Below are 25,769 nucleotides of genomic sequence, written 5' to 3'. Positions count from 1 at the left end.
GAAGGAATGATTTTGCCAACAACACTGTATGGGGCAGAAACATGAAACATAAGTGAGAAAAAATCTAAATGTGTTTGAGATGAAATGTCCGAGAAGTATAGTAGGGATTATAAGGATAGAGTGAGAAATGAGGAAATTAGAAGAGTTGGGATGGAAAAGGAGATGAGAGATAGGGTTGAAGAAAGAGTATGAGATGGTTTGAACACATGGAAAGAATGAGTGAAGAAAGATTAGTAAAAGAAATGTAGAAGGAAGAGGTGGATGGAGTGAACACGAGGGGGCGATCGAGGATGAGATGGATGGATGGGATGACAGGGGCGTTCAGCAAGAGGGGAATGTCTGTTGAAGAAGGAAGAGAGAAGGCAGAAGATAGGGGTGAGTGGTGAATGGCTGTGTATGGATAATACTGTGATAAATGGAAAGGAATGGGTGAAGGATGATTGGGGGTTAGGGAGTGGTTATGTGTGAATTTTAATTTGACGCAGCCTAAGAGGATTTCTCCCAAAGGATTACAAAGGAGGAGCATGCCGACAGGAGACCTTTTGGTCCATAACTAGGTCGGATGCGAAAAAAAATATAATAATGATAAGTAAACAAATAAATAAATAAATAAATAGAAATTATAATATTGTATATAATAATAAACAGATAGATAAATGAATAAAAATTATAATATTGTATATAATAATAAAGATAGATAAATAAGTAAAAAAAAAAAATAGACAAACATGTTAATTTAAATAACAAACAGGTAAACAGTAAATAATAATAATAATTTGACAGATAAATAGTAATAAATGATGCTCAATCAAATGATAATAGACAAATAATAACAAACAAATACAAACAATAATGTAAAACAAATGACAAGCATTACAGCATTTTGCTTAGGTGTTTATCTAATCGAATTTTAGAGCTTCGAACTGAACTACATTGAACTGCCTCTACAGGAAGTTTATTCTATTCATTAACTACACGGATGGCGAAGTTGTTTCTACCCACTTCCAAATCAAATATATTTCCTGACAGTTTGAGACTATTATTTTTGTCGGAATCTCATTCAATGTGAAAATTTTGTCACTTATGATGTTGTCAATTTCCTTTATAATCTTAAAGACCTGTATCAAGTCACCTCCGAGTCTACGTGTTTTTTTTTTTTTTTTTTTTTTTTTTTTTAGGGAAAACAGATTCATGTTTTAGTCGATTTTCGCACGATCTATTGTCAATATTTGAAATCAGTTTTGTGGCTCGCTGTTGTACTTTTTCCAATCTGGCAATGTCTTTAATGAGATTCGGTGATCATACGGAAACAGTATATTCCAAATGTGAGAGAGATGGACTTTTGAAGTCAAAAGATCGCGCAATCCTAGAATCTTATTTGCATTCTCAGAGGCTGAAATCCACGGCTTACATTATTTGAGATCGTTACTGATAATTACGCCGAGATCCTTTTCACTATCCACTTTTGTTAACGAATTTCCAAATAACTTGGAATAGTACTTACTCTTATTTCTAACCTATGTGCATCAACCACTTTTCAGACCATTGCTGTAGTTTATCTAAATCTTTTTGAATATCTAACTGGTTTAAGTGATCATTTCCCATTCCGCATAGTTCTGTATCATCAGCAAATTTGGAAACAATAAATTTCAGTCCGTGATCTATATCATATATACTATGAATAGAAGTGGTCCAAGAACGGAACTCTGGGGAACTCCACTCGTAATATTTTTCCATCTAGAAGTTTTATCATTAATAACAACTCTCTGTTTTCGATTGTTCAACCAATTACTAGTCCAACTTGATAGGCTACCACTTATTCCGTGTGAAGCTAATTTAATAAGTAGTCTTTTGTGGAGGACGGTATCAAAAGCTTTTGCAAAGACTAATCTTTCTGCATGAAGGGACAGAGAAGGGAGTGGGATCGCCGATTAAATGACACGGCCTTGCTGTGGATGTGCTCTGTCTTGCTGCATTGCTTCTGACCCAGGACAACGGGCGAGATGCACGAATAACCCGTCATCCACAAGGAGCAAAGATGAGAGGGAAAAAAAATCGGAAACTGCCGTGCTCAACGGCAACGCAAGAGGGCATTTCTACATAGCTAGGGGGAAAGACAAAATAATAACCACAGGTTTTACTGTTAGAAGCCACATAAATTTCAACTGCTTGCCCAAACAGGAACGGAGCCTGGCAGACTGCCCAGTTGAAAAATAATGAGGTAGCTGGACCTCTTCCTGAGTAACCTGTCTAGTGAGACATTGGTAAGGGGCTTTTTACACATCCGAACGAAGCAGGGTCAAACTCCATACCTGATCAGCTGACCCAGACGAGGAAGGACCCTGGACTGTGTAGTAGTAGTAGTGGACCACCACGGCTGTGAGGTGCATGGTGCAGATCTCGAAACATCAAGTAGGAATCAAGTAAATACTTAAGAATTTTGATAACTTAAAAAAGACTAAAACATATCTGTTTAAGAGGAACTATGACCAAGACATGGACGATGTAAATTATAAATATAGACTGAAATACGAGTTACTCAAGGCAGAGAACATCATAAACATGTGGTCCTGCCACAAAAACCTGCGTTCTTGAGGGAGTATGGTATCAAAACTTCAAGTATTATTTATTTTTGGTGGTTTAATATTGACGATAATGTAGTATATCATTAATGGTACTACACTGATATAATACTCATACTGTTTTGGTACCTTTTAGCATTATTTTGTTGTTCCTTATGCATAATGCAATGTTTCTTATTGTGATGGTGCTCAAGTTTTGGTCTCAATATCCTACGTGTTACGAACATTTTAGTAGTATAAGTATTAGTAAATCTATAATAATGTTTATGTGTCATATGTGCACTGATTGGTATTACTCATGACAGTTTTTGGTACCCCTAACCCCTACGTATGTTGTCTGTGTAACTTAGAGTAGAAAATCAGTCTATTGAGGACCACAGTGGAAATATGCTTACATGCTTTTTTGTGTTATCCTCGGCATTTGTAATTGTTATTTCGAACTATGTGTTCTTTTCTTTATCTGCACTTTATGTATATTGATTCAATGCCGAATAAAATTACCTACTAATAATTCTTAGGGGGCAGATTTCTCATGAGCAAAATTAAGAAATAATGAGGCTGATTACCATTCGAAAACTTTTGTTTACCTCTGCATCTTTGTGAAATTATCTTTATCGTTGAAAGGTTAACAAATTCTTATGGTTATAATCTAATTATTAATGCTTTTATATTTCGGTAAACTATCTACATTTAAGAAATTGTTTTTCCATATGTTACACTGTTACGCTTGTTTACGTAAATACACCCGATTCCATATATTTTCTTCCATAAGTTACCAAAGCTAATGTGATGGCTGACGAAGAATTACCAGGTTCATCACTAGACGTTGATGTTGTAGGTCTCACAGATCTTGATTTTAAGTAAGTACCCCCAATGAGTTAATGGAAAAAAAACCCATTTGAATAATTATTTGTTATTCACAAATGTTACTCGATTACTGGAACTTAGACGAAAAATTAATTATACGAGTTATGTCGTTTTACCAAGCTGTAAATTTACTTCAGTGTTTTGTAGATAAATGATAAACAGTTAATCATATACAGGGATATCTTATTAATCCAGTTATTCAATCCTGGTATCTAATTTTGCCTTATCGCTAGGATGAAAGTATCCTCAGAGGGACTTGCATATTTTGTTTACTTCTCATGAGTCATGTTTGTCTGTCTTCTTTTTATTTTATTTATTTATTTATTTATTTTCTATTTACAATTCACAGCGTCATTATATTAGGACATCACCCATGGAAATGTTTGGTTAAATTAAGGAAATCTTAAACAGCTGATTATATGTAAAAATAACATGAATGCAATCTTTTATTCTTGGAGTTGGTGTTTTATGTTTATACTATTCAGCTATCTCACAACTTAACAAGGATGTAAGTATTCATTGGATTGGAAGGATATACATATTTTTGGTATTAATTTAGTTGTGCACACCTATGCAATATAGCATTAGAAAAATATAAATTTTGGAAATTATAATTCATGAACGTGATATGTAATTTTTGGCTGAAATTAAAAACAAAAAATGGTCAATTTACAGTTTCACTGATTGATTTTACCATTCGTTTCCATTGCAAATATATCGTTTCCACAATCTATGCATACCGCTTGTCCCCAATGATCTTAGGGGGACCTGTGGGAAATCAGGGTTTTTGGGTGGGGAGCATTAAATCGAGTAATGCGCATTGCAAAACAGGTCTAAAATCAACAAGAACACATAAAAAGTATATGAAAATACATAAATTGCACCTTTGATGGCGGCAGCTGACGCGAGTGTTGCTATGTCATTGTTGAGCAGCGTTACCAACAATTTACATAATTTCTTGCTCTATCCCCTACACTTAGTGAAGCCCATACCAATGGAGACGCACTTGCCCTATGCAGACGCATTTGACACAAAAAGAGTTCTACCTGTCGATAGTGAATAGATAGGAGCATAATTATAGTCTCAAAAAATCATTAAACTATCCCCTCATAATGTGACAGTCTTACCTTCCTAATCCAAATAGGTAGGTGACTGCAGGAGATGAAATAAAAAAAAGTACTGTTTTTGAAAGAATCTTTTCATCTCCTGCAGTCAACCTATTTGGATTAGGAAGGTAAGACTCTGTCACATTATGAGGGGATAGTTAAGTGATTTTTTGAGCCTATAATTATGCTCCTATCTATTCATCATCAGCAGGTAGAAGTTTTTTTGTGTCAAATGCATCTGCATAGGGCAAGTGTGTCTCCATTGGTACGCGTACCCTAACCTAACCTAACTTAAACCTTCTCATCATAACCTATCTTGGGGACTTCACCCCCCCCCCCGACCCCCCTCCGTTCTCTACCAAAGCACTAACCTAACCTAGCTGGGGGCTTTGCCCCTCCCCCACCCAAAAACCCCGATTTCCCATAGGTCCCCCAAGATCGTTGGGGAGGAGATGTAGGCATAAGTTGAAAAATTCATTACTTGAAAACTACGCATTCGCGACAGAAATGATGTACACCATCAATCAATACACAACATATCTCACCAGAAACGCATAAGCCACATCAGAAAATTGTTGGGTGAAACCATAAATTGTCCCAAAAACCTTGCTATAAGCAAATTTAATAATGAACGAAGCTGCTAGGATATGGTCCAGACACCATGCCAGTCCAGTCACTATCAGACAGTGGCTTTCATGTTGTGGACTAGTTGTTCTCCAACTCCAGGTGATGTTAACCACTTCCATACGGTGACGCCTATTTAGGCATCATGAGGAGCAAGTGGGTCCGCGATGATGCCGACGTCGGCGTCTTGATTATATTTATTGTAGTCGTACCTGCGTGACCCTCATTCTCTCTAAACTGGCTTCATCATATTTTCTATGGTTATCAAAATTCATGGGTGAAAGAGAACGAGCGATTGAGCAGTGACTTTATCTTTTATAATGCGATTATTATGACGCAACATCGCACGTCGGGCAGCTAATGCTGCCAGATGTGTGATGTGCCCTGGAGTGAAGAGGTTAATAAGTGCTGTTACAAAGACAATAGGGTGTCCTTATGAGAGAACACAGGGTTCTGCTGTCGTCTGGTAATTGTCCGAGGTATAATGATAATCAGGCTGTCAGCAACCATGACGATGATGACCCGGATTATCATTAGAATTTGAATTACTAAATATTGATTAGGTTATATAAGTTAGGTTAGGTTAAATAGGTAGGTAGGTTAGGTAAGGTTAGAATAGACTAATTTATCATCCTTTAATTTCATTGACCTCGGCATCTATCAAAACAAACATGGTGTATTATTCAATCGCTGTGACTTCGTTCGTTAGTAAATAGGTTTTAGCAACTTTTTTGTTTTGATTTCTGCCAAGAAAATCACATAATCTATTATAATTTACAAAATTAATAATTTTCTATTGCTATATCACATAGGTGTGCACAACTAAAATTTTACCATGTTTTTTTGTTTGCTATGTGTATATGGTTTTCCATATTTTATTTTCAATTTTCAATTTTGTTAATACTAGCATCTCTCCAACCAAAGACATTTTTATAATATGATAATAATAATAAGCATAAGTACACATGGAAGAGGGTGGTGGATGTAAGGGTGGCATAGAGAGCATTAATGGACTATATAGTGGTGACCAGGAGTATGATAGGAAGAGTTAAGGATGCACATGTTCTAAGGGGAGAGAGTGGGGGAATATGAGATCATTTTCTGGTGGAAGGTAAATTGAGAGTGGAGAATAGGTGGAGAAAGAGGAAGAGGGCAGAAGGTAGGGAGGTACTTAGAGTGAACTGCTTAAATGAGAAAGATGAGGAGAATGAGTATAAGAAGCTGAGAGAGGAGTGGGAGGGAGTGAAGGATAGAGTAGAACTAGGAGTGGAGGAGGAATTGGGATGGTTAAAGGAGGGAGTCATAAGGTGTACAAAGATGGTGTGTGAAACAAGAAGGGCAGGAGGAAATAGAAGGAAGAGTAGTGAGTGATGGGATGAGGAAGCAAAGAAGGGTGCAGAAGAGAAGAAGCAGTCCTTCATAGATTGGCTACAAATTAGGATGAGGGAATTATATTAGAGGTACAAAGTAAAGAGAAGGGAAGTTAAGCATAAGATACATACATACATACATACACCAAGGCTTTTTCCCCCTTACAAGGGAGGTAGCCAAAAAGAGAAAGGCATAAAATCATTTCCACCCATTCCATCCCTGAATACACTCCACACCCCTCCACCCTCCCTCTTATCTGAGCACCTGGATGATGGGTCATCCCTGCACCTTTTCCACTGCCCTGGGTCAGAAGCAGTGTCGCAAGACACAGCACATCCACAGCAAGGCCGCTTCATTAAATCGGCGACCCCCCCTCTCCATCCCCCCATTGCATAAAAGGAGAGTACTGGGAGAAATCCCTTCGGGCTGCGTCAAATTTTGCCCACACATACTACCTCACCTCCCCCCCCCCCCGCCCATTCCACATCATGCAATCACAACATCATCCATATACAACCATTCTCCATTCATCCCTGTCCTCTGTCCTCTCCCGTCCTTCCTCAACAGACATTCCCCTCTTCCCCAAAGCCCCCTTCACCCCATCCATCCACCTCACCCTAGGACGTCCCCTCATGTTCACTCCCTCCACATCTGCCCTCCATACCCCTTTTACTAGTCTTTCTTCACTCATTCTTTCCATGTGTCCAAACCATCCTAATATTCTTTCATCAACCCTATCTCCAAGTTCCTTTTCCACCCCTGTTCTCCTCCTCACCTCATCATTTCTCACTCTATCTAGCCTAGTAACCCCCCATCATACTTCTCAGACACCTCATCTCAAACTCATTCAAACTCCTTCTCTCTTCTTCTCTTATGTTCCATGTTTCTGCCCCATACAGTGCTGTTGGCACAATCACTACTTCATACAGTCTCCTCTTAGCATCCATTCCCAAATGTCTATTCCTCATTACACTCTTTAATCCACCAAGGCATTTACTTACTTCTCTCAATCTACATTCTACTTCCACCTTCACTCCACCTTTTCCTGCCACATTCGCACCCAAGTATCTAAAACTATCCACTTCCTCCAGTCGCTCTCCCTTAATGCTCACTTCCAGTCTACTGGAGAGCAAATGTGAAATGGGGTAAGAGTATGACAGAAAATTTTGAAAGTAGTAAAATGATTTGTAAAGAAATTAAAAGAGGAAGAGGAGACAAATCAAATAGAGAAAAAAGGTTAAAGGTGCAGATGGAGAGATGATAATGGAAGGGAAGGCAGTAAGAGGAAGGTGAGCAGAGTATTTTTGGGAGTTGCTAAATGTGAAGGATAGGGGAGGAAAGATAGTTGTAGTGGGAAGTGCTAAGAAAATGAGAGAGATGAGTGAGGAAAATGGAGGAGAAATAGGGAAAGAGGAAGTGAAAGGAGCTGTTAAGATGATGAGAGCAGGTAAGGCGCCTGAGTTGGATGGATGCCATGCAGAATGTCTGAAGAAAGGAGTTACAGTTATGGTGGACTGGCTGGTGAGGTTATTTAATGTTTGTTTAAGAGAATGAAGAGTGCCGGAGGACTGTCTGTATAGTTCTGCTTTACAAGGGAAAGGGGGACAAGTGTGAGTGTAGTAGTTTCAGAGGGATCAGCTTGTTGAGTGTAGTTTGAAAGGCTGATGGGAGGGTCTTGATTGAGAGGATTAGGAGAGGAACAGAGGAAGTAATTGGTGAGGAACAGTGTGGTTTTAGGACAGATAGGGGTTGTGTAGATCAGATTTTTGTGATAAGACAGATATGTGAGAAAGCTATAGGAAAAGGTAAGGATGTTTTTTGGGCTTTTATGTATTTGGAAAAGGCTTATGGCAGAGTAGACAGGAAGGCACTGTGGGAGGTATTGCAGATATATGGGATAGGAGGAAAGCTGTTAAAAGCAGTCAAGAGTTTACGAGAGTAGTAGAGTTTGTGTTAGGATTAGAAATGGAGAGTGAATGGTTTGAAGTAAAGGTGGGACTTCGTCAGGGATGTGTTGTGTTGCCCTGGCTGTTCAATCTTTGCATGGATGGGGTGGTGCAAGAGGTGAATGCAAGGGTGGTGGGTCAGGGGTTGGAGATGGTTAAAGAAAATGGAGAAAAGTGGGAAATAAACCAGTTGTTTTTTGCTGACAACACTGGGCTTGTAGCAGGATCAGAGGAGGGATTGAGGAAGTTAGTGACAGAGTTTAAGAAGGTGTGTGATAGAAGGAAGCTGAAGATAAATATGGGCAAAAGTTAGGTGATGAGATTTACAAGAGGAGCGAGTGACAGCAGGCTGGAAGTGAGCATTAAGGGAGAGAGACTGGAGGAAGTGGATAGTATTAGATACTTGGGTATGAATGTGGCAGCAAAGGGAGGAGTGGGGGTGGAGGTAGAATGTAGATTGAGAGAAGCGAGTAAATGCCTTGGTGGATTAAAACATGTAATGAGAAATAGACATCTGGGAATGGATGCTAAAAGGAGGTTATGTGAAGGAGTGATTCTGCTAACAGCACTGTACGTGTCAGAAACATGGAACATAAGAGAGGAGTTTGAATGTGTTTGAGATGAAATGTCTGAGAAGTATGATAGGGGTTACTAGGCTGGATGGAGTGAGAAAGGAGGTGAGGAGGAAAAGAGGTGTGGAAAGAGAGTTGGGAGAAAGGGTTGATGAAAGAGTATTAGGATGGTTTGGACACATGGAAAGAATGAGTGAAGAAAGACTAGTAAAAGAGGTATGGAGGGCAGATGTGGAGGGAGCGAATATGAAGGGACATCTAGGATGAGGTGGATGGATGGGGTGAAGGGGGCTTTGGGGAAGAGGGGAATGTCTGTTGAGGAAGGATGGGAGAGGACAGAAGACGGGTGAATGGAGAATGGTTGTATATGGATGATGTTGTGATGCATGAGGTGGAATGGGTGGGGGGGATGGGGGGTGAGGTAGTATGTGTGAGCAAAATTTGATGCAGCCCGTAGGGATTTCTCCCCGTCTTCTCCTTTTATGCATGGGGGACAGAGAGGGGGGTCGCTGATTTAATGAAGCAGCCTTGCTGTGGATGTGCTGTGTCTTGCGATGCTGCTTCTGACCCAGGGCAGTGTTTAGGATGCAGGGATGACCCGTCATCCAGGAGGTGCTAAGGTAAGAGGGAGGGTGGATGGGTGGAAAAAGCCTTGGTATATGTATGTATGTATGTTATTTGGCAATTAATCAAATACATGAAATACAGATAATGAAAAGAACACCTAGTTCAAAATTACTATTACAATTGCCGAGGATAACACTAAGTTACACAGACAACATACATAGGGGTTAAGCGGACCAGAAACAGTCTTGAGTAATACCAATCAGTACACATATCACACACAAACATTATTATAGATTTGCTAATACTACTAAAATGTTCGTAACATGTAGGATTGAGACCATGGTTTGAGCACCATCATAATAAAGGAACACTGCATTATGCATTAGGAACAACAGAATAGTACTAAAAGGAACCAAAATAGTATGAGTGAGTACCAGATCAGTGTAATACCATTAGCCATTAGGGATATACTACATTATTCTACTGCAGTAGCAGCAAGTGTAGGACAATAAAGGGGGGGTCCATCCCAGGGTATGAGTAAATATCAAGTATTATGGGCTAGAAGGTTACAGGCCATCAACAATATCAACATGTTGTTATAGTGAATGCTACATGGCAGCTTGGGTCACAGGTTAATTAATTACAAAAATTACCTGTATCTGAGGATGAAGTTGGCAATTACACTTTAGTTTGAGGACCAGGAAATAGTACATTATAATCCGAAGCACCAGAAGTAGGGTACAGGGGACCAGTACTCATATGAGTAAAACAACAAGGAGCTGGAGGGAAAGGTCCAGTTACCTTATTGCCTGGTACCCTGATTCACCAGACTTGTATTATGATCAGATCATAACTGTTCTCAAACCATACCTGAAACATATGCCATACTGTGACAAGCAAAACAAAGGTGGAAACCAGTTTTGAGCATCAAAAGGGAAAGTCAGAACAGTTATGAGTGAATGCAGATTTGGATGTTACTACCCATGGAGTCTAGTACCTCTCACTAGGATAGTAGTACATAAAATCAAAGCTGTTCTCAGTCCATAGCTGAGGTATTTAGTAATCCTTGACTTTTTCTTGAAAGCAACCTTGCTATCTGACTGCTTAATGGACATAGTAAGTTCCATAGTTGAACACTTGTGAAGTGAAAGCTGTTTTTGGTGAAGGAACCTGCATGAGTTACAGTAAATGACCCTTGACTGTTCTGGGTTCAGTTCTCAGCAGATATAATAAAATTACAGCTCACATATGAAAGAGCAGAATTATGAACAACATTGTAAACATGGTTTAGTTTCAGCTGCTGGACACTATATTTTACAGGTAACCTTCCTACTTTACTTTTTATTTTTTAGGAAAGTTCCCTGTGGGGCTACAGGGAGAAGGATGCCTGGTCCCAAGCCCTGTCCTGAATTTTCTCACCTCTTACGATCCAAGTGGGAATACTTGGTGGCAGCATTCTTTCCCCCCCACCACAGGGTAGGCGAAACAAGGAAATGAGATTCAGAGAAATAGTACAGGACAGCAACAAGGGGTTGGGGGACAGCATAACAGAGGGACAGTAACAGTATAAAAAAAGTTTCATCATTTCTCTGTGAGCAGAGTCCTCCTCTATCACAGACAAAATGATGTGTGGCTCAGGTCTGTAGGGGCACCCCATATAAACCCTATAGTATCAACTGCATGCTACTTTGCCATAACAACATGCAGCCAATACCCCAGACAGAAGAAAAGGCAGTAAGGGAAGATGGGCAGAATATTTTTGGGAGTTGCTAAATGTGAAGGAGGATAGGGAGGGAAAGATAGTTGCAGTGGGAAGTGCTAAAAAAATGACTGTGATGAGTGAGGAAAATGGAGGAGAAATAAGGAAGGATGAAGTAAAGGCAGTTGTTAAGAGCAGGTAAGGCACCTGGTCTGGATGGATGCCATGAAGAATGTCAAATAAAAGGAGGTACAGTGATGGTGGACTGGCTGGTGAGGTTATTTGATGTTTGCTGGAGAGAGGGTAGAGTGCTGGAGGACTGGAGGAGGAGTGCCTGTATAGTTCCACTTTACAAGGGAAAAGGGGACAAGTGTGACTAGTAGTTTCAGAGGGATAGCTTGTTAAGTGTAGTTGGGAAGGCTTATGGGAGGATCTTGATTGAGAGGATTAGGAAAGGAACAGGGGGAGTAATTGGTGAGGAACAGTGTGTATTTAGGACAGGTAGAGGTTGCGTAGATCAGTTTTAAGACATGTGAGAAAGCTATAGGAAAAGGTAAGGATGTTTTTTGGGCTTTTATGGATCTGGAAAAGGCTTATGACAGGGTAGACAGAAAGGCACTGTGGGAGGTATTGCAGATATCCGGGATAGGAGGAAAGCTTCTAGGAGCTGTCAAGAGTTTTTACAAGAGTAGTAGAGCATGTGTCAGGATTAGAAATGGAGAGAGTTAGCGGTTCGAGGTAGAGGTGGGACTTTGTCAGGGATGTGCTATGTCACAATGGCTGTTCAACTTAAACATGGATGGGGTGGTGTGAGAGGTATATGCAAGGGTAGTGGGTCAGGGATTGGAGATGTTTAAAGAAAATGGAGAAAAGTGGGAGGGGAGCCAGAGGAGGGATTGAGGAAGTTGGTGACAGAGTTTGGGAGAGTGTGTGAAAGAAGTAAGTTGAAGATAAATGTGGGTAAAAGTAAGGTGATGAGATGTACAAGGGGTGAAAGTGACAGCAGACTGGAAGTGAGCATTAAGGGAGAGCAACTGGAGGAAGTGGATAGTTTTAGATACTTGGGTGCGAATGTGGTAGGAAAGGCTGGAGTGGAGGTGGAGGTAGAATGTAGATTGAGAGAAGTAAGTAAATGCCTTGGTGGATTAAAAAGTGTAATGAGGAATAGACAATTAGGAATGGATGCTAAGAGGAGATTGTATGAAGGAGTGATTGTGTCAACAGCACTGTATGGGGCAGAAACATGGAACATAAGAGAGGAAGAGAGAAGGAGTTTGAATGTGTTTGAGATGATGTGTCTTGAGAAGTATGATGGGGGTTACTAGGCTGGATAGAGTGAGAAATGAGGAGGTGAGGAGGAGAACGGGGGTGGTAAGGGAGTTGGGAGATAGGGTGGATGAAAGAGTATCAGGATGGTTTGGACACATGGAAAGAATGAGTGAAGAAAGACTAGTAAAAGAGGTGTGGAAGGCAGATGTAGAAGGGTTGAACATGAGAGGGCGACCTAGGATGAGATGGATGGACAAGATGAAGGGTGCTTTGGGGAAGAGGAGAATGTCTGTTGAGGAAGGAAGGGAGAGGACAGAAAACGGGTGAATGGAGAATGGTTGTATATTATGGATGATGATGTGATGCATTAGGTGGAATGGGTGGGGTAGTACGTGTGAGAAAAAAATTGACACAGCCCGAAGGGATTTCTCCCCGTCTTTCTCCTTCTCTACATGAGGGGATGGAGAGGGGGGGGGGTCGCCAATTTAATGAAGTGGCCTTGCTGTGGATGTGCTGTCTTGTGACACTGCCTCTGACCCAGGGCAGTGGACAAGATGCAGGGATGACCCGTTAAGCAGGAGGTGCCAAGATAAAAGGGAGGGGTGGAGTGTATTAGGGATGGAAAGGGTGGGAATGGTTTTTATGCCATTTGCTTTTTGGCTACCTCCCTTGTAAGGGTGAAAAAGCCTTTGGTATATGTATGTATGTAACATTCCTACTTTGCTCAATTCTTTTATACCAATATGACTGTGTTGAGGTAAATTTAGCATGAATCTAATGATCTTATTTTATGCAACCTGTAGCCGAGACTGGTTTTTTCTGCTCAGATAACTGTACCAAGAGCTACAAGCATAATCAAAGTGATGCTGTATCAGGGCTGAGACCAGAAGTTTCTTTATTTCCATATCAAAATTTCTGGCTATTCTGTACCAAAATTTAACCATATGTGAACACTTGGATACATTCTTATTTGTTAAAGCATTCCTTGAGAGGGACTGATCTAAGGGTATTCCAAGATAAGTTACCTCTTGTTTTGACTCCAAGACATTACCCCCACATCTGTCCTGTACACTGCAGTGTTTCCTGAGGTTGGGTTTGGATGCAAAGACAATACTTTGTTTTACCAAGGTGTAAAGACAGTTATCTATGAGCCAGTCCTGGACTGATGACAGTTCAACACTCAGGGCCTCCTCTACACTAACTGGGTCCCTACCTGAGACAATTAGTGCAGTCATCTACATAGAGCAGTAACTTATAGTTCACTGCACCTGGCATATCATTGATATAGACCAGGAACAGAAGCGGCCCCAGAATGGAACCTTGTGGTACACTACAAATTATCTCTGTCACCTGAGCAGGCTCCATTTACCTGTACAAGTTGTTTGCGACCTGTGAGGTAGGACTTGAACCAGCCAATATTCGCCACTCCTAATGCCTGAATTTTTTTTAATAAAATGCCATTATCCATTGTATCAAATGCCTTTTGTAGATCCAACAAAACTAAACCCATGTAGTTACCTCTGTCACATTCCTGTTTCTTTAGATTGTAAAGGTATATTAAGCTGGTGTCTGTTGACTAGTTCGATCTAAAACCAGATTGCACGTTATATAGTAGATTATGTTCCCCGAGGTAGGTATCTAACTGATTATATAAGTTCCAAAACTTTGGAAATAGTACCTAGAATTGAAACAGGCCTATAGTTTCCTGCCTCAGTTTTTGCATTTTTCTTATAAAGAGGTGTTACCCAAACCCTTTTCATGTCGTTTGGGGTAGATCCAGAACTGATAGACAAATTTATTATGCTAGTTATTGGAGGGATTATAATTGTGGCTTCATCCTTAACAGACCTTGCAGGAATAATGTCTAACCCTGTAGCCTTATTGGCACTTATATTAGCCAGTAATTTAAACACTTCTTCTTGGGTGGTCTGATGTAGTTGGAAACACTTTTTGGACTTATCTTTATAGTACTCCTGAACATACCTCAGCCCAAACTTCCCAGAACCCATTAGGAGGGATTCTATTAGTTTAGTAGCTATGGTTGTGAAAAAGGAGTTGAAGTGGTTAGCTATGGTGTTCTTAATAGAGTTAAGTTTGCCGTTTATCATGAGTCCTATCCTGTCTGCGTTGTTACTAGGCTTTGGTTCTTCAGAGTTTGCCAGAGCTTCTTTGGATCATTTTTGTTCTGGTTCACCATATTAGTTGAATTTTCATAAACATACATACATACAACCACTCCTCGTTTAACAACCTACTCGGTTAACGACAACGCGGAGTAACGACGGGCTTTATGACAGACCAATATTCGTTTAACATAAATCTCCCGAAGTTATGACGTTGGGTACGATAAGTTGGCTGAGGCAAATTTGTATGATGTTATAAATGAACTTGTACAGTGGATATTAGCTGTGAGGTAAAGTGTTCTGAAGCTTAGGTCTACATTACCATCCTGCAAGCTGCAAAAACTACCTGGGGTACAGTGTATACCGGTATTGGTAAATTTTTAGTTTCGACCATGGGCGCAATATAGCAATAGAAAATTAATTATTAATTTTGTAAATTATAATGTATCGACGTAATATGCAATTTTGTGAGCGGAAATAAAAAACAAAAAATGTGCTAAAACAGATTTCGTAAGTAACGAAGTCGTGTCGGACGAATGCTACGCCATGTTTGTTATGATAGATGCCGACGTCGAAGAAATGAAAGGATGATAAATTCGTCTAACCTAAACTAAATTAACCTAACCTGTCTTTGATATATCATTACCTGCAAATTAAATGTCATCCGGCTCGTCCTCGTTGTCGTCGTCGTGAGAGACATTGGTGGGCTTTTCAACCACTCTCTCAGCTTGTGGGGTTTACAAAGTTCTTGCATCTTGAAAGAATGCATGTATCTCTGCTCCATAACATTCCTTCAAGAAAATATACCTGGCGAGGTACTGTTGGAAGTACCGATGCCGTCAATTGACAGACAAGATGGCGTCCCGAACCGGGATCAGTTGATTTTGGCCCAGGGGTTGTCTGGGCCGAAATCGCCGGTGATTTCGGCCCAGCGAAAATAACTTTTTAAGCTTGAAAGCTTGGTGCACTGTATAATTTCAATTTAGATAATTTGTTTCATAAATTTCATTTCGTTTTCACACAGTATGTGCAAAAAATATTGTTACTTAAAATGATATATGAGTATTTTTTTTAATTCTTTTGATAATATATTTTCTTTCGATAATGAGTAAATAATAATAGCAACATTTGTAGCTGGCCGAAACGTCTGACCCTGCAGAGTTCTGGCCGAAACATCCTACATCTGATGTGCTCCCCTCTTGCATGCTCACTAATGATGTTGAACTTCTGGGCTGGGTTGTTCAAAACAAATTTTTGCACTATCTTGGCATTAAATCTATCTTTACATTAAACATCATGGTAACACAGAGCGTTACCATGACATTTAACATCAAGATAAACTAATGCCAGAATTTGTTTTTGAACAACCCAACCCTAGACTCCTTGTTATAATATGTTATCAATGTTAGGCAACTTTTTGTGCAACAATAACACCATTTACACATGAAAGTCATATGATTTTAATTTAGATAATTTGTTTCATAAATTTAATTTCATTTTCACACAGTATGTGCAAAAAATATTGTCACTTGAAATGATATATAAGTATTTTTTTTAATTCTTTTAATAATATATTTTCTCTCAATGATAAATAATGATAGCAACATTTGGAGGACTGCTATTATTATTTATTTATTATTGAAAGAAAATATATTATTTAAAGAATAATATATCACAGGCGATTTAGGCCCAGAAAAACCCTGGGCCGAAATCATCCGAAGCCCCCGATCCTATGCTACTGACTTCGTTCATTAGCACATTTGCTTGTAGCAAGGTATTCTTTATTTTCATTTCTGCCCACAAAATTGCATATTATGTTGATACATTTTAATTTACAAAATTAATAATAATTTTCTATTGCTATATTGCGCCCATGGTTGAAACTAAAAAAATACCCCGGTATTTAATATGGAATGTGAACATACGTGGATTTGGTCATACACAGTAATTTCAGGAACCTAACCACCGCGTTATTTGAGGGCTTTCTGTACTATCAAAACAGTAAATAAAGCTGTATAAAAGAGGGAAAATACAATTTGGATTTAGACAAGGGAGATCCTGCACAACAAATCTGATTTGCTTTTACTCAAGATTAGTAGACATAATAGAAGAAAGAGATGGATGGGCAGACTGTGCTTTTCTGGACCTGCAAAAGGCATTCGATAAGGTACCTCATAGGAAACTAATAAATAAGATAGAGTCAAAAGGTGGCATCAGAGGAAAATTATTGGAATGGATGAAAGACTTTCTGATTGGGAGGAAAATGAGAGTTGTAATTAGAGAAAAATTCTCCAACTGGGAAGAAGTAAAAAGCGGGGTCCCGCAAGGATCAGTACTGGCACCGATCATGTTCGCTGTATACATTAATGACATGAATGAAGGCGTGGAGTGCTATATAATTTTTTTTTGCAGATGCAAAATTACTTAAGAAGGTAAAAACGGAAGAGGACTGCAACTCATTGCAACAAGATCTGGACACAATATGGAATTGGACTCAAAAATGGGAAGTAAAATTCAATATTAAGAAATGCAGCATAATGGAATTTGGAAAGAGTAAAAATAGAATATCAAAAGATTACAGAATTGGAGAAGAAAAAATAAATAAAACAAACTATGAAAAAGAACTTGGAGTGATGATTGGAATGGACATGAAACCAGATAAGCATATTAACAAGATGTTCGGAGAAACCTACAACTTATTGAGAGCAATCAAAGTGGCATTTACCTATATGGACGAAGAAATGATAAGGAAAATACTTACTACACTAATAAGACCAAACTCGAGTATGCAGCATCACTTTGGACACCCAGTACCAAAAAGAATATTAAGAAACTAGAAAGATTACAAAGAGCGACAACAAAACTAGCACCGACACTCGCCGAACTAACATATGAGCAAAGACTATCCAAATTGAACCTACCAACTCTGGAACAAAGAAGAGAAAGAGGAGATTTGCTAACTATCTACAGAATAATGAAAGGAATGGAAGTTTTAGACAGGAACAACCCATTAATGTGGGACAACGGTAAAACAAGAGGACACGGAAAAAAATTGAAAAAGGATAGTTATAGAAAAAACTTGAATAGGAACAGTTTCCCACACAGAGCGATAAATACATGGAACAAATTAGACAACAAAACAGTATGTGCTAACACTATACAAGATTTTAAGATAAAACTTGATGCGGAGAGATACAAAGACGGGTCACCACGAGCATAGCTCCCCTCCCGTATATTACAACTAGGTAAATACATGTATTGCTGGACATTGTACATACAGTACTGTACATGTATGTATATGTATACACTTTCGCTTAACGACCAATTCGGTTAACGATGGCAACGCTGCTCCCAATTGTCGTCGTTAAACGAGGAGTGGTTGTACATAATTCAAAGGCTTTTTCCCCCTTACATGGGGGGTAGCCAAAAAGAAAAAGGCATAGAAATCACTCCCACCCATTTCATTTCCCATATATTCCACTCCCGTCCACCCTCCCTTCTATCTTGGCACCTCCTGCCATTGATAAGTTTCTGAAGAGGTCTTCTACTCCCCTTAATCAAGGATGCCAAAAATTTCGTGGCTTATAGTGTGATTCATGTGGATTAGATGTTGATTTCTACTGCAAATCACTTGTTTTATATCTTTGGATGGGAAAACCTCCATTCCTGCATGGTCATTGGGATAATAAATGAACTTTGGTAGAGATAATACCAGAATTACATGAGTAAGGCAATAAAATGTTGATTTTTTATATTCTTGAGTGAAAGTGAATTATGGTGTGGTACCTGAGTTAACCTAACCTAACCCAACCCAACCCAACCCAACCCAACCCAACCCAACCCAACCTAACCAAACCAAAGTTTGCAAGCTAAGATTTTATATGATCAAATATCTGTTTTTGCTGTGAAATTTCTTAATACAGTATTGCTACACATAGATAACAATGTTGCTATTTGATTTTTAGGATAACGATACGTTTGGTTTCCTTGTGTTTCTTTTATTATTTACATGTATAGCCATGATGGTTGATAAAAGGGAGGTGCATACATTAAGTGGGCAGAGATGATTCATATAATGAAAACTGTATATTTATGGAAAATATTTATTTTAGAAAAGTTGGTGTAATTGATGGTGTAAGTTGATCTTGGATAGAAAAAAATTAATGAGGTATATGGTGGACTGCTGTGGAAATAATACCCTGCCATGGAGCTTAGACTATTTTTCTTTCATAGTATACATGCATATTTACACCATTATAGGATTTTTCATCTTATTGTTTGTCATTAACCATGAAGCCATCCTCTGGGCAAACTTGGCTAGCTCCTGTGTAGAGTAAATGGGTCTTCACCTGACCTAACCTAACTTAATGTACCTAACCTAACTAACTTGTTGTAATACCATTATTAAAAAAAATATATACAAATTGCATTGTGAACTGGTAAAACGAAAATTCACAAATCTCCGCAGCTTAGGCCAGCAAAATTTTAAGTTTATGCTAAATAAGATCAGATATTTTCAGTTCATTTGAATAGATCAGACAGAATTAAACCAGAAAAATATTTAGTCAACATTGAAGAACTTGAATAGAAATTTCCTAGTGGACAGTTCAACCAGAATAAGAGCACAGGACCTTCAGGCCTAACTCGGTAAAGTCTTCCAGTTTGAGGAGACCTCAAGGTCAATAAGAAACTCTTCTTGGGCCTGGGTCCATAGGGGTGCCCCATATAGACCCTAAAGTATCAGTGTATGCTACTGAGCAGCTTTTAACCCCACAATAACTTGCAACCAATACCCCAGAAGGGGTAGTGCTAAGGAAAAATGAAGATGGGTCATTAGGCACATTAAAGAAAAAAATTAAGTATAGCAGGAGGGAAGGATAGTAGAAATTAAAAGTAACTCATCATTCTATAGCATTCTCTGGGTTAGATGGTGCAGAACACAAGTGCTATCTTTAGAGAGAATGCTACAATAAAAGACACATCTTCAGCAGTGGCAGCTCTTTATGCTGTTAGTGTTCATTGTGTCAAACAAAAATTTGTTAGAATAATTGAAACCCCTGGGTGGTTGTAGGTTTAATTTTTGTATAGTATGGTTGGGTTGTTGGTAGTTAAAGTGGCTTCCTCACAGGTTTCCTGCCAGTGAGAAAGGTGTATTGGACATCTAGATGGACAAAAGAAAATAGTATCCAAAGAGGAAATGAACTTCTTACAAGTCACTGATCATTCAATTATGGGTCATTAACCTTTGTTTTTTATGCAGTGTCCCTGCAGGGCCTGGATGTAGGAGTCCTAGAGAGTGAGCAGTGTTCCAGTGCTGTAGTTTCACTGAAGTTCCCTGTGGGGATAGCAATACACTTCTTAGGTTTCTGATTCAGGCCGGGGTGAGGCAAATTGGCTGAACTGCCTGACATGGCTTTGAGATAGGCATACCCTGAACTAAGCCACTACTATCTGGGCCAACACTATATGGTCTACAGTTGTCTTTCCCCAGTGCCAAGATGGTGCATATACTCTCCCACAGTCCATGGGACTTAAATTAAAGATAGATACCTGATGTTTATCCCTTGTTGGGCTCCATGGTTGGTGGGAATATAAGAGGGTCAATCCTTATATCTACTGTATGTATTTATATTTAGTGATCATAGTGGGGTAGGTTTGCAACATTTCCCTATTAAATCTACCAAACTTTACAAAGGATTACAAAGGTGGAGCATGCCAACAGGAGACCTATTGGTCCATATCTAGGTCAGATGGGAAAAAAATCGTAATGATAAATAAATAAATGAATAAATAAAAACTATGATAATGTAAATGATAAAATACATAAATGCATAGGTATAGTTTGATAATAAACAAGCAGGTAAATAGTGAATAATAGTAAATTGACATATAACTAATAATAAATGAGAATCAAGCAAATAATAAACAGACAAATGATAACAAAACAAATAATATAAAATAAATGATAGTCATTACAGCATCTTGCTTAGGTGTTTATCTAAATGATTTTTAAAGCTTCGAACTGAACTACATTGCACTGCCTCTGCAGGAAGTTTATTCCATTCATTAACTACATGGTTGGCGAAGTTGTTTCTACCCACTTCCAAACTTACTATCTCATTATTAGTCACCATATCCAAGTTAATGGAAAGACTAGCAGAAACATAGATAATTAACCTATCTCCTCAAACTAATATGTATTCAAAGAGGACCATTCCATCAATGCACTTCATGCAAACATAACACAACAAGAAAGCATCATCAGAGAGAATAGTCTTGGTCATAAACATCTATTTAAAATGGTTGATGACCTTGAAGAATGTGACCTCCACATGTGAAATTTTGACAGCTATCAAGGAGTGCATTGGAGAGTGCCCTAAGATAAGGTAAGGTGTGGGATTGCATTAAACACTGGAGAGTGTAGAGGTGAGTCATACTTCCAGATTGGCAGTGGACCTGGATGTATACAGGACTGAAGTGGCAGATTAGTGCTCTTTTGAGATATATCAGGGTGATTACAAAGGATGTTTAGGGTTATTTAAATATGAATGATCCCAAATCTGCTAACCAATTTCCATTCCAAATATGTCACCTAGGTGAGCACTTAACAGCTGATGGGCAACTAGTGTCAGATATGGATGGGTTTAGATTTTGCAGGATCAAGTACTTTGAACAATTGTTCAGGGCTGAGACTTTAATTCACCAGCTTTCCCTGTCTAGTGTGGGTGATAGTTGCTTATCCACCAGTAAATGAAACTCAACCAGTTTTGGATGTTGTTAGAAAGGCTGTGAGTAAGATGAAGGGTAAAAAGGTGGCTGGTATCTGCAATGTCAGAAAGCTGGAGGTGAGGTCATGAACTAAGTGTTACCATTTTGCTGTTCTGTACCATTCCCTCAATGGATATAGGGGAGGGCGCTCACTACATCCATTAACCACCCATTTTCACCCCATGGCCGCTGCACCCAGTGGGAGTAGTAAGGACCGGTTGACTATGAGTTCTCATGGTTTTATGCTGTCAAGTGGTCGAGCGGTCTAAGGCGAGTGTGTCTTGAGAGTTTACTTCCAGATGCAGCAGGTTCGAATCCCGTGCGCTACTGTCAAGGAGATTGTCTGATTGATGTCGCTGTTCACTAGCGAATTTCTCAAATAGTTATGTTGGCGACAAGCGTGAAGGGATTCATTCCGGTCCTTACTACTCCCACTGGGTGCAGCGGCCATGGGGTGAAAATGGGTGGTTAATGGGTGTAGTGAGCGCCCTCCCCAATCTCGATAGTCAGGTTGACTATGAGTTCTCATGGTTTTATGCTGTCAAGTGGTCGAGCGGTCTAAGGCGAGTGTGTCTTGGGAGTTTACTTCCAGATGCAGCGGGTTCGAATCCCGTGCGCTACTGTCAAGGAGATTGTCTGATATATATATATATATATATATATATATTGTAGTTGTACATGAGTTAACCCCAGATTCTGTGAACTGGTTTGATCATGTTTCCTGTGTTGTTAATAACATACATATACTTAAGGCTTTTTCCCCCTTACAAGGGAGGTAGCCAAAAAACCAAGGGATAAAAACCACTCCCACCCATTCCATCCCCAACATTCTCCACTCCCTTCCACCCTCTTCCCTCCCTCTTATCTTGGCACCTTCTGGATGACTGGTCATCCCTGCATCTTGCCCACTGCCCTGGTTCAGAAGCAGTGTTGCAAGGCACAGCACATCCACAGCAAGGCCCTTTCATTAAATCAGTGACCCCCACCTCTGTCCCCTCATGCAGAAAAGGACAAGACTGGGAGAAATCCCTTCAGGCTGCATCAATTTATTTCTCACACATACTCCTTCACCCCCTTATCCCCCACCCACTCCTCCACATGCATCACAGTATCATTCATACACAACCATTCTCTCTTCACCCCTATCTTCAGTCCTCTCCCATCCTTCTTCAACAGGCATTCCCTTCTTTCCCAATGCCCCTTTTACCCCATCCATTTACCTCATCCTAGGTTGCCCCCTCATACTCGTTCCTTCCACCACTGCCTTCCACAGCTCTTTTACTAGTCTTTCTTCACTCACTCTTTCCATGTCTCCAAACCAGCCAATACTCTTTCATCAACCCTAACTCCCACAGTCACCATTCATGACATGATAATGGCAAATCAATGATTAACTGAGCATTACATTGTCATGATGGTGATTCAGTTTAACATCACAAACTCCCCTAATCAGGAGACTAGGACGGTGCCCCTTTCAGAGGACGGTATCATGGAATTTAATGAACCATGCCCTTGGTCCAACTCAGATACAGCAGGGTTTGAACCACCATCACCTCAACCTCTGCTGCAAGTAGCAGTGCTCAAATCTGTTCAGCCAGCAAATATCCAAGGAGTTGTTTATTTCAAAGGAGCTTGTTGGAGCATTTATTAACAATCATTTCCTTTGACTGGTATTAACTTGGGTCCCAAAACTGTCATGATTAAAAGTGTCTTTGGCACATGTCAAAGGACACCCCAATAGTTTTTAATGCTGATCTAGAGGGTTTCTAAGGCAATTTTTAACCATGGATTAGGCTTGGGTTCACCACTTTCAGCCAAAGAAGAAATGACAGCTAAAGCAATGGAAGCATGCAGGATCTTAAGCCTATGAACCTCTGTTTAGAGGACCAAGATGCTACCTTCTACAAAGTAAGATTCTAGAAACTTGAGGATTGCAAGATAAAATTTGTTAACTTGAAAGGGGGCTGATGAAAAATTAATTGTAAAGTTTCATGAAAATAAATCTCTGTATCATGGGCCACAAACTTATCAGCTGAACCTTGCAGTTGAAAATGTGATCAGCACCAGACTGGAGTATGCAGCTGTGGTTTAGTCACCACACAGAAAGAGGGATAAAAGAAATAGAATACTAAATAGCAGCAACCAAAATAACTCCAAGCCTGGCTGAGAAGACCTATGAGGAGAGACTAGAAAAGCTGGGACTACCCATATTAGAGGAACAAAGAGAAAGAGGGGTGATAGTAATGGCATCTAGAACAAGGAAAGGAATATGAAAAAATGGACAAAGTGTCTTATTATTGATTGAAATAATAACTAGAGGTCATAACAATAATTAGAGACAAATTTCTTTTTTGGCTGTATGGAAGCTTAGCTTACCACATATATGCATCAATTTGGGGAGCATATAAGGAGAAAAATAATGTATACGAAGATAAGTGATGTAGGGATAGGAACCCATGAACATAGCTACAACTCTGTATACTATAATTAGGTGAATGCAATTAGGCAATTAGATACATACACAATTCTGAGAGCTCTAGCCATTCATGAGCCTAAACATGGTTTTTGGCTATTCTCCACTACTATTACACAAATCTGAATCTAATTTAGTATAGAGAGAGTGTAATTCCCACACAACACATATTATACATTAACACAGATCAAGTATGAAATTGGAATGTACTTTAAATTTATCACTTTGCATATGAAAGGGAAGAGACTTTGGTATATAGGTTACACAACATATAACACATCTCCACTCTACTGTAGGCTGCCTCATGACATGATCATGCTTGTATTTACAGACTTTTAAGCATTAGCAGTTCACCAATATGACCTTAACATATGTAGGTTAGCCATCAACAATATCAGCTACTTTTGATAATATTTACATTGTTCTGGCTGCCATAAGGTGATTTATTCAATTAAGGGAAACTTCATTTGCTGTGAAAAGCTTGATAAGGTAATGATCAGATGACACCATTGAGGGTAGTTTGTTCATTAGCTGCATGGATTGTCTGACCTTAGCCAAAATAAGATCTGTATTATTTTGTGACAATGAATGAATCATGAGAGGCAAGAAGTGTTAGTGTGTAAACATTGTTTCCCAGATATGTGTCAGTTTTTTGTAAGAAATCCTTTCAGTAAAAAAATTCAGTCAGTATTATACTTAACAACATATTATATTTTCAGGGAAGATGGTGATTTCTTTGACTTTGACCCTGGGGAAGACTATGGGCTGTTTGGAGATGTGAGTGTTGGTCTTCATGCAGCCACTGCCTTCAACTCCTCCAGTCTTGGTGGCCATAATGTCAACTTTAAGACTAAGAATGTAAGGGCCGGGCCCATCAAGATCGATCAAGGTCCGTTCTCACTCTCTTGAATTATCCAAGTCTGGGAAATCCATCCCACTGAAAACAACTCGTGAAATAAAATCAGTCCCCTAATCTTGGAAGTCTCCATTTATGTATATGCAGTAATTGGAGCAGCAAGAATATCTTCTTGAAAGGGACTTACAAGGACTGAATAGGTTTACTGTGAGATCCAAACCTTATGGTTCTGTTTGAAAAACTCATCCCAGATCCTCTTTTGCCATGACTTCTTGTAGGAATGTACCCCTCAGGGTCACAGAGAGCATGATGACTAGTCCCATTACTCTGTCCCATTTTAGCCGACTTACAACCCGAGTGGGAAGACTCTGACAGTATTCTCTCTTCCCCCTCCCACAGGGGACAGCGGCAAAAACAGAAATATATACTCAAAGAGGTGGTGCAGAACATTAAGAGTGTGGGGGGGGGGGGCATAAAGGAGGAACAGTCACAGTACCATAAACTAGCATCATTTCTCTATGAGTAGAGCTTTCCTCTAACAGACAAAATGATATGTAGCTCTGGTCCATAGGGGAGCTCTATATAGCCCCTAAAGTATTGGTTGCATGCTGCTGTGCAAATTATACTGCACAATGATATGCAGCCAATACCCCAGACAGCGTATTGGTAAGTATGTAAATACTTTAGTAAGTGTATGTAAATACTTAAGCAAATAAATGCCTTGTGGAGTTAAAAAGTGTCATGAGAAATAGACATTTGGGAATGAAGGGGTGATTGTGCCGAAAACACTTTTTCAGGCAGAGACCTGGAATTTAAGAATGGCAGAGAGGAAAAGTTTAAATGTGTTTGAGATGAAATGTCTGAGAAGTATGGTAGGGGTTACAAGGTTGGATGGAGTGAGAAACAAAGGGGGTGAGGAGAGCCGGGTTGGAAAAGGGGATGGCAG

At 39.5% G+C, this 25,769-nt stretch overlaps 1 protein-coding gene across 4 annotated transcripts in view; it reads left to right on the top strand.

The window, feature by feature from the left end:
• The first annotated feature begins 2,342 nt into the window (after positions 1-2,342).
• Positions 2,343-25,769, top strand: part of LOC143039392 (histone H2A deubiquitinase MYSM1-like) — a 56,945-nt gene continuing 33,518 nt past the window's right edge. Inside the window, exons 1-2 of one of the 4 annotated variants that reach the window (XM_076209352.1) lie at positions 2,343-2,423; positions 24,687-24,825. In XM_076209352.1, the coding sequence (XP_076065467.1) occupies positions 2,389-2,423; positions 24,687-24,825 (174 nt within the window). In that variant the 5' untranslated portion in view covers positions 2,343-2,388. Of the gene's footprint in view, positions 2,424-3,308; positions 3,443-24,686; positions 24,826-24,872; positions 25,490-25,769 lie in introns of those variants that run through there. The other 3 variants (XM_076209351.1, XM_076209355.1, XM_076209356.1) reach the window with 3 other exon arrangements.

The sequence above is a fragment of the Oratosquilla oratoria genome, chromosome 26, assembly GCF_046742065.1.
Source record: "Oratosquilla oratoria isolate Oo_2021 chromosome 26, ASM4674206v1, whole genome shotgun sequence".
NCBI lineage: Eukaryota > Metazoa > Arthropoda > Malacostraca > Stomatopoda > Squillidae > Oratosquilla > Oratosquilla oratoria.
The sequence above is the reverse complement of the archived record's forward strand: the minus strand, read 5'-3'. Positions and strand labels throughout refer to the sequence as shown.